The 12,705-nt window shown below is 41.7% G+C and overlaps 1 protein-coding gene across 6 annotated transcripts in view; it reads right to left on the reverse strand.

The window, feature by feature from the left end:
* LOC133924737 (anthocyanin regulatory R-S protein-like) overlaps positions 1–12,705 on the reverse strand; it is a 69,282-nt gene that overhangs the window by 44,078 nt on the left and 12,499 nt on the right. For 2 of the 6 annotated variants that reach the window (XM_062370418.1, XM_062370417.1), the window contains exons 8-9: positions 12,290–12,703; positions 11,930–12,193 (exon numbers count right to left, since the gene is read on the reverse strand). The exons of the other annotated variants lie outside the window; for them this stretch is intronic. In XM_062370418.1, the coding sequence (XP_062226402.1) occupies positions 12,125–12,193; positions 12,290–12,703 (483 nt within the window). In that variant the 3' untranslated portion in view covers positions 11,930–12,124. Of the gene's footprint in view, positions 1–11,929; positions 12,194–12,289; positions 12,704–12,705 lie in introns of those variants that run through there. 6 annotated transcript variants of the gene reach the window in all.

A 12,705-nucleotide genomic window follows, 5' to 3' on the forward strand; every position in this document is an offset into this window, starting at 1 on the left:
GGACACCGACGATTGCAGATGTGGCTAAAGTTACAGATAGACACTATCACCAACTTGGAACTCGTGTTCACTACGGTGAGCATCATCTTGCTCTTTCATGCGCTGCTGGGCATGATGCAGTTGTTGCTGAATAAGATGGGTCAGTGGGTTCCTTTCTTTGAGCCAATTTTCAAGATCCAGCACGGTGCAAGCTTCAACATTGACAATACCAAAGTACAGAGTGGGATGGCCATAAAGCACTTCAAACGGAGTGCGTCCAAGAGAAGAATGATAAGATGTATTATACCAACACTCCACGAGCGGTAGCCACTTACTCCACTGCTTTGGACAAGAATAAACCGTGCAACAGAGGAAAGTTTCCAAACACTGGTTGAGGTGTTCCATTTGACCATTGGTCTGAGGATGGTACGAAGAACTCATGAGCAATTGAGTATCCATTAATTTGAATAATTCTTGCCAAAGATGACTGGTAAACACACGATCTCTATTGGAAATGATGGCCTGAAGAAGTCCATGAAGCTTGTAGACATGGTTGAGGAACAATTGAGCTACCTATATAGCCATGAATGATGAGCAAGGGGCAAGAAATGGCTGCACTTTGTAAATTTTTCAATCACCACCAAGATCACATCAAATCCATTGGACATGGGTAAGCCTTCAATGAAGTCTATGCTTATGGTACTCCAAGCCTCAGAGGGAATGGGATGGGGCTCGAGCAGACCATGCAACTTCACATGCTCAATCTAGGCTTGCTGACAAATAGCACAAGATTGCACATACACCTTCACTGGTTCCTTAAGTTTTGGTCAGGCAAAAAGAGCTTTAATCTTGTGATAAGTGGCATGGAACCCAGAATGACCACCTATTCCACTTCTATGCAAAGCTTGGAGAATATGATTTTGAGCCAAAGAGTTATTACTCACCCACACAAGACCTTTAAACCTGATGACACCATTTAGAAGAGAGAAGTCGTTACTATTGTCAAGAGACACACTGAGCTCAGTCGACAATTGCTTGCACTCAAGATCATTAGCATAACTAGATATGAGCCTTTCAATCCAAGTAGTACAGGTAGATATGGCAGCAACATGAACATAATCTGGATGCCTAGATAGAGCATCAGCAGCTGCATTGGTGATCCCTTGTTTGTATTGGATCTTATAATGTAAATCCATAAGTTTGAGCACAACTTTTTGTTGCAAACGAGGGGTTGCATGCTGTTCTATTAGAAAAAAGAAGACTGAGATGATCAGTACGAAGAGTAAACTCGCGCACCTGAAGATAAGCATGTCATTTGTCGATAGCCAATAACACTGCCATACTCTCCTTTTCATATGTAAAAAGAGTACGATTGCGCGTGCAAAGGGATTTACTAAGATAGGTAATCGGGTGTCCGTCTTGCATGAGCACAGCTCCAATGCCGTAATCACTAGCGTCAGTTTCCACAACAAAGGCTTAGAGAAATGCGAAATTGCCAAATAGGAGCCTTACTCAAAGAGTGTTTCAGTAACTGAAATGCCTATTAAGTGTGAGGAGTCCACTGAAATGCCACACCCGTTTTGAGCAATTGAGTCAAGGGTTGGCTGATGACCCCATAATTCTTGATAAAGCGATGGTAATACCCAGTTGAACACAAGAAACTTCTGAGGTGTTTGAGAGTAGAAGGAGTAGGACAATTGATAACAGCTGACGCTTTAGAAGGTTCAGTTACAACTCCTTGAACTGAAATGATATGCTCTAAATATTCAATCGAGCACTGAGCAAAAACACACTTCAACAGCTTACCAAGAATTTATGGTCATGTAAGATAACAAAAACCCGACGAAGATGTTCCAGGTGCTCGACAGAAGTCTTGCTGTAAACCAATACATCATCCATAAAAACCAGAACGCACTAATGCAACAAAGGAGCAAAATTTTTATTCATGATTCCTTGGAATGTCGCTGGCGCATTCATGAGCCCAAAGGGCATAACAAAAAATTCATACAACCCATTGTGAGTCCGAAAGGCTAACTTAAACTCATCCCCTTCAACAATACGAATTTGGTGGAAACCAGTGTGGAAATCAAGCTTTGTGGAAATGGCATCACCGGCCAACTCATCCAACATTTCATCCATAATCGACAAAGGGTGCTTGTTCTTCACTATGATAGCATTGAGATGACGGTAGTCGACACAAAATCGCCATGAACCGTCTTTATTCTTAACCGAAAAAACAGAAGAGGCAAATGGGCTAGAGCTCGGCCGAATGACCCCTTGATCCAACATAGCATGCAGTTGAGCTTCTATCTCTGATTTTTTATTGGGGGCATATCGATATGGTCGCATGTTGACCGACTGTGCCCTAGGAATCAATGGAATATGATGGTCAAACGCCCGAGTAGACGGTAGTGCGATAGTTTCAGCAAACAAGGCAGGAAACTTTGTCAGCAAATACTGTAGCTCGTCTGGTATTGACTGACCAGATGAAACTGATGACACAACATTGGAGCATACATGCAACAATTCCACTATGAAATCCACTAATCCTCTCTGAAGTAAGCCATCTAACTTGCGGGAACTCAATTCAGCACACTAAAATGCATCATCAGTAATACCTTGTAAGAGAATACGTCGTCCATTGAGAGCGAAGCACATCTGTCTGTGCCGCCAAAGAACCCACATGAGGCTATGGTCATCCAACCAATCAGCACCCAAATTGAGATCAAAGCACTACAATGGAAGAATTCAAACATCCTGAGTGAAGCTGAATCCCTGAATGAACCACTGTAGCTGCCTAACCATGGAGTCACATGTAATAACACTCCCATTAGCTGCAGATTTTTTTTTCTTTCAAAATTGATCGACTGAACAGGTAGCTTCAAACACTGAACTAAAGCTTCACTAACAAAAGTGCCAACACTTCTGGAGTCCACAAGCACCAAAATCGCATATTTATCAATGAAACCCTGAACCTCATGGTTTTGCGCGATTTCTTAACAAATGGCTCTTGAGATTCAACCGACAAAATTGCCTCAGATGGTTCCTCTTTGTCAGAAACTGAGTCTGATCTAGAACCTGCTCTGATCTAAAAAACTTCCAAGAGCTCCTCAATCACATGTAGAGATACCTAATTAGGACATTTATGACTTTTTCTCCACTCATCCCCACAAGTAAAGCACAACCCCTTAGCTCTTCGATAAGCCTTAAGAGACTCCAACTTGTCTTCTACAGTTTTGTTAGTGCGATTGCTTTCCTCCTTAACATTGCTTAGCTTATCTTATCACTGGGAGAGAATACCCAGCTCCCAGCCTTGCTAAAGTCTTTGCCCACGTTTCTCTTCTTATGGGACTCCAACTCTTCTTGCAAAAGAGTAGAGCTGGAGCAGTATCCACACTTCTTGGGTGATGCAAAGCAATAGCAAATCGAATGTCCTCCCTCAACCTCCCTAAGAATCTTGTATAGAAGGATGTTATGAATTAGCTTTTCAAAGCTGTTGTAATAATCTACAACAGAACATGTCTGTTTTAGATTATCCAATTGACGCATATGTTGTTGATACTGATCTCTATCAAATTGATCACAAAATGCTCTACACATCTCCTCCCAACAGATCACCCTCCCACGCAACTCATAGGTCTGCAACCAAGAGGTCGTTGCACTAGTGAAATTTAGCGCGATAGACCTAGTTTTCAGACTATATCCAACTGAATAAACCTCAAAATACATTTCACACCAGTCCTTCCATAGTTGTGGGTTTTCACCATCAAATTTTGGAAACTCCAATTTAGGCAGATGACTAGATCAAGGCATCAAATTTCTCTTATTGTCCCGCAATCAATTCAGACAAAGATGTGACTCTGCAGACATACCTGTGATCGGGAGCAGCTACCGGGTCCGAAGGATCCCAGAGCCACCATCCTGGGTCGAAGGTTCAATGCAGTTCTCGTGGGGCTACTCCGAGGTCGATGTAGGTGGACGCGCCGCCTTTAGCGGAGTCATATCGGTATGTGGCAATGGTATCACAGCAGGACGCGGTTACGACTCCAGTGTCTGAACTTGAGCGGTCACCTCCTTCATCTTCGATAACAACACGCTCAGCGACTCATTGGCCATTAATCAACACATCTCGATTCCGTTGAGCTTGTCCAAGGTTTGTCATCATCTCAAATCCCTAGAATTGCTTCCCCAAACTCTCCATGGGCGTTGCCATCTGAGCTTTGAACTTCAAAGGCTTATTCGGTGGAGCCAGCGCGACGGCGACAACAGTGAGGGTGGTGGAGAGCTCTGATACCAATTGTGACGGTTTTAAACGACCGGGGCAGGCAAGGAAGGAATTTGGTGGAGCCAAGGGAGAGAAGAAGAGAGGTTCAGAGTTTGGAGGAAGTCTGTTCTATTCTGTTCAGTTCTTCAGTTCATTATAGCATCGGTATTTCAATCACGGTGTGACACACCGCCAACCCACCAGCTAGCACGGATTCTGGCCAACACACAATAACTAAGCAAGACCCAAGCTAGCCCAGACCTAGCCCAACCAGGTCAGCACATTAGTGCTATCAGCTTCAAGTGTCAGCATTTCCCACGCAACTCCCCCGAGAACCTGACAACAAGCTTCTCACGTTTGGCTAAACCATCGATCTTAGAAATCGTGATGCTAAAAGGAATCAATAATTCTACGACAACTAACAGATAGCAGTCACATGGGACCCGCCCATCCCCACCTTAATTCGCACCCTCCCCAGGATCCAAACACGACAAAAAATTATGTGTCATCACATACGTATAAATACATGTCTCCACCACAAGTGATGAAAAAAGTGACATGGAAAGCAAAGCCTTTTCCAGTTCTAATTGGGCCATCAACGACAGCACATGTTTCATGGTCTCATGCATCAGAGTAATGGTTACGAGCACGGGGTGTGATCACATGCCAGCAATGCAATAGGTAAACAAGCCTTAATTTGTCTTCAGCAGAATGGTGCGCACACATATATACGTTCATTTGTCACTACACAAATACATTAATCCTAGTCGGTTTTTAAATGAACTAGCATGAAAAACCGATCGTAAAAAAGTTATCTCAATCAGTTTTCCACTCCACGGGCCTTCAGATTATCCCAATCGGTTAAAAATATATTATCCCAATCGATTGGTGTAAACAATCGAATAGGATAATACGATGATTATCCCAATCTAGCTGGGATAATACATTTTTCACAGTCAGGTTCACTTACAAATGGACTGGGATGTCATTATCCTAGCAGCAACCTTATGCCTTACCCGGACCTAATCATTCCCCGAGCAGCAGCCTTTCGCCTTTCACTCCTAATCCTCCAAGTTGCAATCATGGTCGGTGTAACACCCTGATTTTCATATTTCTCAAATTTCTAAAATTTTCCAAGAGTATTGAATAGCTTTAACAGTAGTATAGGTTTAAAACCTATTTTCTTTATCAATCAATCCTTGTTTAAAGTTCTATTATTATTTTTCTATGCATTGCATGCGGAGTTTTGCTAGGAGCCAGGTAAATGCATTAGAGTTCTTTTTCCTTTTCTTTCTCTTTGGTGTTTTGAATGAAAAAGGTTTTTACAAGACTCGGTAGTGAATAATTTAAGGATCTTAATGGTTGGAATTCAAAATCCTTGAATTCATCATCTATTCAATCTTTGATCATACCTAATCCTTCTCTAGTTCAATTCAAATCTTATTCAAATCCTTGTTTAAAGCCAATTACTCTTCTTTCTCAAAATCTACCCAAATCCAAATTCAAATTTCTCATCTACTCCTATTCTTGTTCAACCTCATCTTTTTCGTTTCTCTAAATTCACTCCAAGCTCAATTCAAATTCAAATCCTATTCAAATTCTCTGCAAAAATTTCTTTTCTAAACCCTAGATATATCTAAAGTGTCTTTGGGCTCAATCTTGCTCAAGTCCAAACTCTTAGCCAAGTCTTCTAGATGGCTCAATAAAGGATCCACGAAATCTGCAAATTTTCGCGGAATTCTGGACAGTCTCATCTTCTCATGACGTTTCGGAGTTCAAAACTTCCTAAAATGCAAATCTTGACAATACCAAACTTGTAGGTCTCGTCGAGAGCTTCGATTTGAACCTATGGAAGTCATCTTTTGGATAATGGAGCTAGGAGTTATGACCCTCGAAATCAGTGCTGCATAGATAAATCCGAGTTCAAATAGTTTATCTTGTGGCGCATTTTTTGAAATCAATATGGCGTTTTCAGAAGTTCCAATGACTACTAAAGTTGTAGATCTTTTCGATTACTACAATTTAGAATCAAGAAACGTCCAATTTGGAGTCAGTACGACAGAGATATCATCCTCGGAATACAGAGCCGCGAAAAAAGAAACCGTAACCGACTCGAACTCGAATCCAATTCGTGTTCGGTTTGAACTCCACCTCAACCAGCCGCCCCTAGCCCTATATATATGAGTTGCACGCCCTCTCCTACCCCTATTCCACGCTACCAAGTCCTAGAAGTCACTGCTGCCCTGCCCGTGCGTCGCCGGAGCGCCGCCGCCGGCGCCCGTGATGTGCTACGTCGTCTTCTCCGTGAATCCTCCTTCCTCGACCATCAAAGGAATGTGAGGACCCCTTCTTATCCTCCCTTACTACTATTTTAGTATCATACTAAGTCCCTAGCCAATCCCTAGCCCCGATTAAAGCCTGATCTACGCTGCCACGGTCGTCACCGTCGCGGACAGCCGCGAGACAGCCGCGCTGTAGCTGATTGGCATCGATGTTCCCAACCGACCAGAGGTAAAATCACCAAGCCCTTTTACCGGTGCATGCCCCATGATGTTCCCCACGCCCTCTCCAACCAGGTCGGCCAGTAGATTAGCCAAACCACCGCAATCAAGGTCGACATACCCGCTGTCCGGTTTCTGGACTTGTTCTACACGCGCACCGGATTTGCATTCGCGTCCCCCGTCAATCCGAAAGCCGTATGGATGCACCAACTACGTCACAGCGTGTCCCATGGAGTCTTCTACGTTACCCTAGGAGCCCATCCCCGTTTGTACAGCGACCCGACCAGGACACCAATGCCAACCACAGCACGTCGCAGCCATCAACCGTCTCATCTGTGCTGATCGTTCTTCCGCTCTATGGATGATTTTCCAAAACCTATGCCGTAGAATTGTGCTCCCAGGTTATATGAACATCTCTATTCAAACGATTTCTCAAATTTAATAGCCAATCTCCTGAAACGCGAGCATCTTTGTTCCTGCATCTGTTCGCGGTCACCACCAAACCTAGAAGCAGTCATTGCTGTTTTGCTGCTACCTCGGATGACCCCTTTCAAAACTAACCATACCGTTGAATTAGTCTTTCCGCGTTCTACGTCATGCTCCCCTCGTTTCACTGAAACACCACTGAAACCGACATTGATGTATGTGGGCACATGCCCGATCGCCATCTCCGACAAAATTCGAACCACCACCGCTACATAGAGTCATCAGTAGTACCCTTAACATAGAAGCACAACCTTCAACCTTTTTGATCCATCATAGATGGTCGATACTAGATCTCAGCGTATCCATTCTTTAATCAAGATGGCACTTGCATAGCATGCAAAATTAGCGCCCCATCATTCTCCTTAGCCTAGTCAGTGAAGTCTAGTCTGCCATACACTTCTTGAATCTTGCATAAGTGTGTTGTCAAGCCTGACACAGTGATTATGCAATAAAGCCTTTCTCATAGGAATATAGTTCCGGAAAATTAGTATTTCCTTTTCAGTCTAATCCATATCTCGAAAGTTATTCTCTTTTCATCTTAACTCTGTTTTAGACGATTCTTGCGTCTAAATATTTCTAAAATCATCCCTAACCAACCATAGTATTTTTAAAGTATTTTAATGATGTTTGGTATGTTGTTCTTAGTATTTTTCTTTGTGTTGTTTGTCGGTAGTTCTCGCGATTAGTCGATAACGTTCCAGAGCAGTTCGAGGGACTTCAAGACTAAGATTTCGACAACACTGAGCAGCATTGGAAAAAAGGCAAGTGTCCTTGATCATCTTGAACCTATGTTTTTAAATATTTTGTTTTAAAAAATTGCATGCAGTGTCAATATGATGGGTAGTCATCTATGTTAGGGTTTTTCCTAGATTTTCCCTCATCATTTCTTGGAACATAGATGGCTTATGGTTAAGTGTCTCTTATGGGTAGATTGCTTAGCCATGCTTTTGGGATACAGAAAAGTGTCATATACTTGACTAATGAACACATGCAACAATGGTGGTTAATGTGTTAATGGTCTAGCAATATGGAACCTTAGTCCTTGAGCAAAGTAGTTTTGATGGTTGTCATGGTTATGATGTTGGTTTAGTGTTTCCTCAAGTAACCTAAGTAAGGACCGGTTCGTGGAGCGACAACCCAAGAAGTAACGTACCAACCACAAGATTGATATGGGTAAGGCGTGACATACTGATTAGAGTCTATCCAGTGTGTGTTGGGTCAACACAAAAAGGGGCTTCTGGGTAGGAGCTTAGCTTGCGTAAAGCCTAACAGTAAAACCTAGTGGGCAGACACATACTGGATTAGCCTCTGATTAGTGGAAATTGTCATACAGTGATTCTTAGCGGCACACCACTGACGTGTGTTAAGTGTTTCGCGAACACGGCAACATGGAATTCACTGACTCGTGGGGAAAGCTGGACAACCTCTGCAGAGTGTAAAACTGTTATAACAGCCGTGCTCACGGATATGAGAGACTTGGATCCTCACATGATTAGTGGGTTGTGGTTATGAGTTTGGTTATGGTTATGATTCTGGTACAGGGAGTACTACATAGTTGTGGTTATGATTCTGGTACAGGGAGTACTACATAGTTGTGGTTATGGTTCTGGTACAGGGAGTACTAGATGGTTGTGGTTATGGTTCTGGTACAGGGAGTACTAGATGGTTGTGGTTTTGGTTGTAGTACAGGGAGTACTAGACGGTTATAGTATGCAAGGTGAGGAGCCTTGTATGCTGCGTGTTGGACTATATGGGTTACATTCACTTAATAATTGCTTAATGTTTTTGAGTCAAAATGTGTTTTTATTACTCGTATTTACGCAAATATACCATTTGTTAGCCTATTCTTGGTATAAGCCTGCATATCATTACTTTCCCCCACTTGCTGAGTACTCTATGTGCTCACACTTGCTATTTTTCCTACACCATACGATATGTATGCTGCTGCTTAGTGAGTGAAGATGTTGAAGATTATCAAGACGAGATTGTAAAGTTCTAGGCGCATGTCTCCCGGTCGGTTGCTTGTAGTGTTGTTGGGCACCAGTGCTTCTGTTTTGCTGCAAATATCTTCATAGAAGATAATATATATTAATTATTGTAAGAGTTTAACGTTTATTTAATAAAAGTATTGCTTTTGTTACTTCACCTGTGACGTCCTTATGTGTGTTGAACATCCTGGGCACACATAAGCCACATCTGATTTTGGCCGTTAAAACCGGGTATGACAGAGGTGGTATCAGAGCCATACTGACCGTAGGACGCAAGCCTAGATAGAATGGGCGTGCCATAAGGTCATATTTTAAAAGCCTATTTTGAAAAACCCATCCCCGTGCTTTTCTGACCTCTCAGTTTCTCTCTCTACTTACCTATTTCAATCTATTCAGAAAAAAGAATTTCCAACACTCCCCTTTTCAAACTATTAGTTGTTGAATCATCCCAGTTACTCTGTTCGAGGAGGATGCACTTGAAGATCTCTCTTGGAGCTCCTACCTTGGGTGAAGATTCATACGATAAAGATGAAGATCCATCACGACAAGGAAGATTCATCTACCACAACACTGAAGACATGAAGATCTACCTCTGCGCCGCTCCCAGTTTTAGTTCTTCGAGTTATAGGAGGATTTTCCCTAGTCTTCGGAGACGTTAGAGCGATGTTAGGTCGTGTGCTTGTGTTGTGTGCCTTGTGTGATTCGACTTTTCTGTTTGAGTGCTGGAATGCGTTGAGGGATGCTTTAGCATCTGCTAACAGCGACATTCCTTATATCTCTATAGTTAATAGTATAGTTGGGTTTTCTCCTTCTAGTCCCTTCTTTTCTTGCCAAACCTTCTGCCTCAATCCCAATCAGATGGTGAGCACAAAGAAAGATCAACTTGGTAAAGGTACCAACAACAATAACAACAACATCCAGTAGATGCCACAATGAACAATTTTTGGAGACGCGGACTTAAATCCTTCAAGGGATGACTCAGAATATAGAAAGTCTGCTATAGATCGTTGAAACTCTAGGTGCAGAAGACGAGCGTGGAAAGCAAAGCAACATCAAGAAGAGGAAGAAATCCCTTGAAGACCATCAAGCAAACAACAGTTCTCGGTTACGTTCTACTCCTGAACAAGCACTTTGTTCTGTTAACTAAGAAATTTCATAGGTCGAGAGAAAATTTGCAGAGTACGTATTTCCGGGAGTATAGTCTAGTTTATATTCTAAATAATCATGTTTGTGCCTTCTTACAAAAACTATCTTCTCTTTTATTGCTTGATAGATTTGGGGTGCAATAATAATGAGAAAGAAGTATGGTGGAAAAGATTACTTTTTTGCAGTCATTGTAACTCAGGGTGAATTGTCCACTGCTATAGAAAATGCATTGAATAGAGAAATTTCAATTACTATCATTGCTACATTGCATCACAAACTGTTGATAATTATTTAGAATGTTGAGCTATAGAACTGTTGATAATTAGACAACAACTATCTTACAATTCCAGATGATATTGGCGCATCCTGGGCCTTGTGATCCTCCTCTTCTCAATAATTGCTCGACGAATGAAACAAGTCAAAATGCTCATCAATAACATAAAGGTACAACACATAATATATTATCTTTCTACCTCAGCATCCGCACCAGATTTGTGATGGGTCTTTGTATATTATTTATAATCTTGAGCTTTGGAAACTGTTGATTATTAGCGTAAACTTATATATATTTGTAATGGCTCTTGTATATTATTTAGAATGTTGAGCTATTGGCATTCTTTCCTGAACTGGTTTTTATTTAATCCCAATTGAGGTGGAAATGATATGCATGGCTCAGTTCTGAAAGATATAAATATGTAATGTTTAATAAGATGTATTTCAGAATTATTGTATTTTTGCATTTTCGCTCAAAAATAAATATCATAATCAGTTCCAATAAGGAACCAACTGTGATAATGATTTTTCCAGTTGGCAGCACCGACTGTGATATTTGCAGATTATCGCGGTCATTTTGTTTTAGTCGGTTCGAAAACTAACTGCAATAAGGGTTACAAACCGACTGTAATTAATGTTTTATAGTAGTGTGTCCTATCAAAAAAGAATATTTATACCTTCATTCTCATATTTAGTCTCTACTGTGAACTCCGAGCCCTAACCTCAAATCTGTTGTTGTATGAATCTTCAATGCTACATGCATAATCGTGCTGGCTTCTACCTGCACAATCTGGGCCTACAGTCATAGCTTCTGCTTCCTCATGACCTGCAAAGAGCATCTTTAACAGCTCATCTAACCCATCCTCTATTTTTAGGTATTCCCTAATCCAGTCTCCCCATCCACCAATTATAAATGACCTCTTCCATCTTTCTATCTAGCCACACCCCCACTGATATGTGGGCCATCTTTTTTATAGGATATAAATAAAATAAAGTAGAGTGAGATAAAGGAGGTGAAATTTAGAAAATCTGCTAGAGAGTAAAGAGATATAGGAGAAAATCTTTTTAGAAAAAAACCTATATGAGAGACATGGGGATGAGTTTAAGGACAGCTACTGGAGATGCTCTAACCCTTCTACTTTTCTTTCTCTAAAAAGTTGAAGCAAAAATTGTACTAAATAGGACACTTGCAGGTTCTTTTGAAATTAATGGTTTTGTTTTCATAAGGATAATGTGTAGTTCTGATTCATTGGAATATTCAATAAAGAAAACACCAATGGTCCATCTGTGATAAAAAGAAAATCCAAATTAGATTTGGTTGCCTCTGAAATTCGAACAAGAATACCACATTTTACAAAAATAGTGACCCCAGGAGGAATATGACTTTGCCACAATTCATGAAATTGTTCCCATATAGGTCTAACTGGTAGAATATCAAACTATCTCAGATAGTATATTAAAAGACTACGACACTGCTAATCTCTTCATCATTTATATATAGCTTTGCGAATAGCCTCGTTAATCATCCGTGGCACAACAGCAGCAGAACTGGTAAACTACAAAAACAACAGTATCAGTAAAACAAACTCAAACCAGGAAATTAGGATGAGCATTAACCACAGCTATATTGCTATTTGTTTGTGATACCGTACCTGAGCTCGTATCTTCAGCCCCATAAAGCCATCCGTTGTCGATGCCTGAACCGAGAGAACGTCCAAATGGAGGCTTTTGATGGCGTCAAACACACGAGTCACCATCAACTCCTCCCACCGGCACTGCACCTCGAGGAGCACGTCCTTTTCCGTGACAGTGACAGTGATGTTGCTAGTGCCGTCCTTGGAGAGGACCCAGTTGTGCTCCCCCTCCATGTCAGCTCTGAGCTCCGTGTCCTTCTTCCTCTTGGCTCCACAGGCTCTCTTCTCGATGATCTCTTTGTCATGCCGCTTTTGCCCTCTTGTTTCGACTGGGTGTGAGATGAGGTCTTCCCTGGATTCCAGCTCTTGCACCCTTCGCTCAAGCTCTTTGAGGTAAGCTATCGTTTCAGCAAGGACAGATGCTTTGTCCACCT

The sequence above is a fragment of the Phragmites australis genome, chromosome 7, assembly GCF_958298935.1.
Source record: "Phragmites australis chromosome 7, lpPhrAust1.1, whole genome shotgun sequence".
NCBI classification, from domain to species: domain Eukaryota; kingdom Viridiplantae; phylum Streptophyta; class Magnoliopsida; order Poales; family Poaceae; genus Phragmites; species Phragmites australis.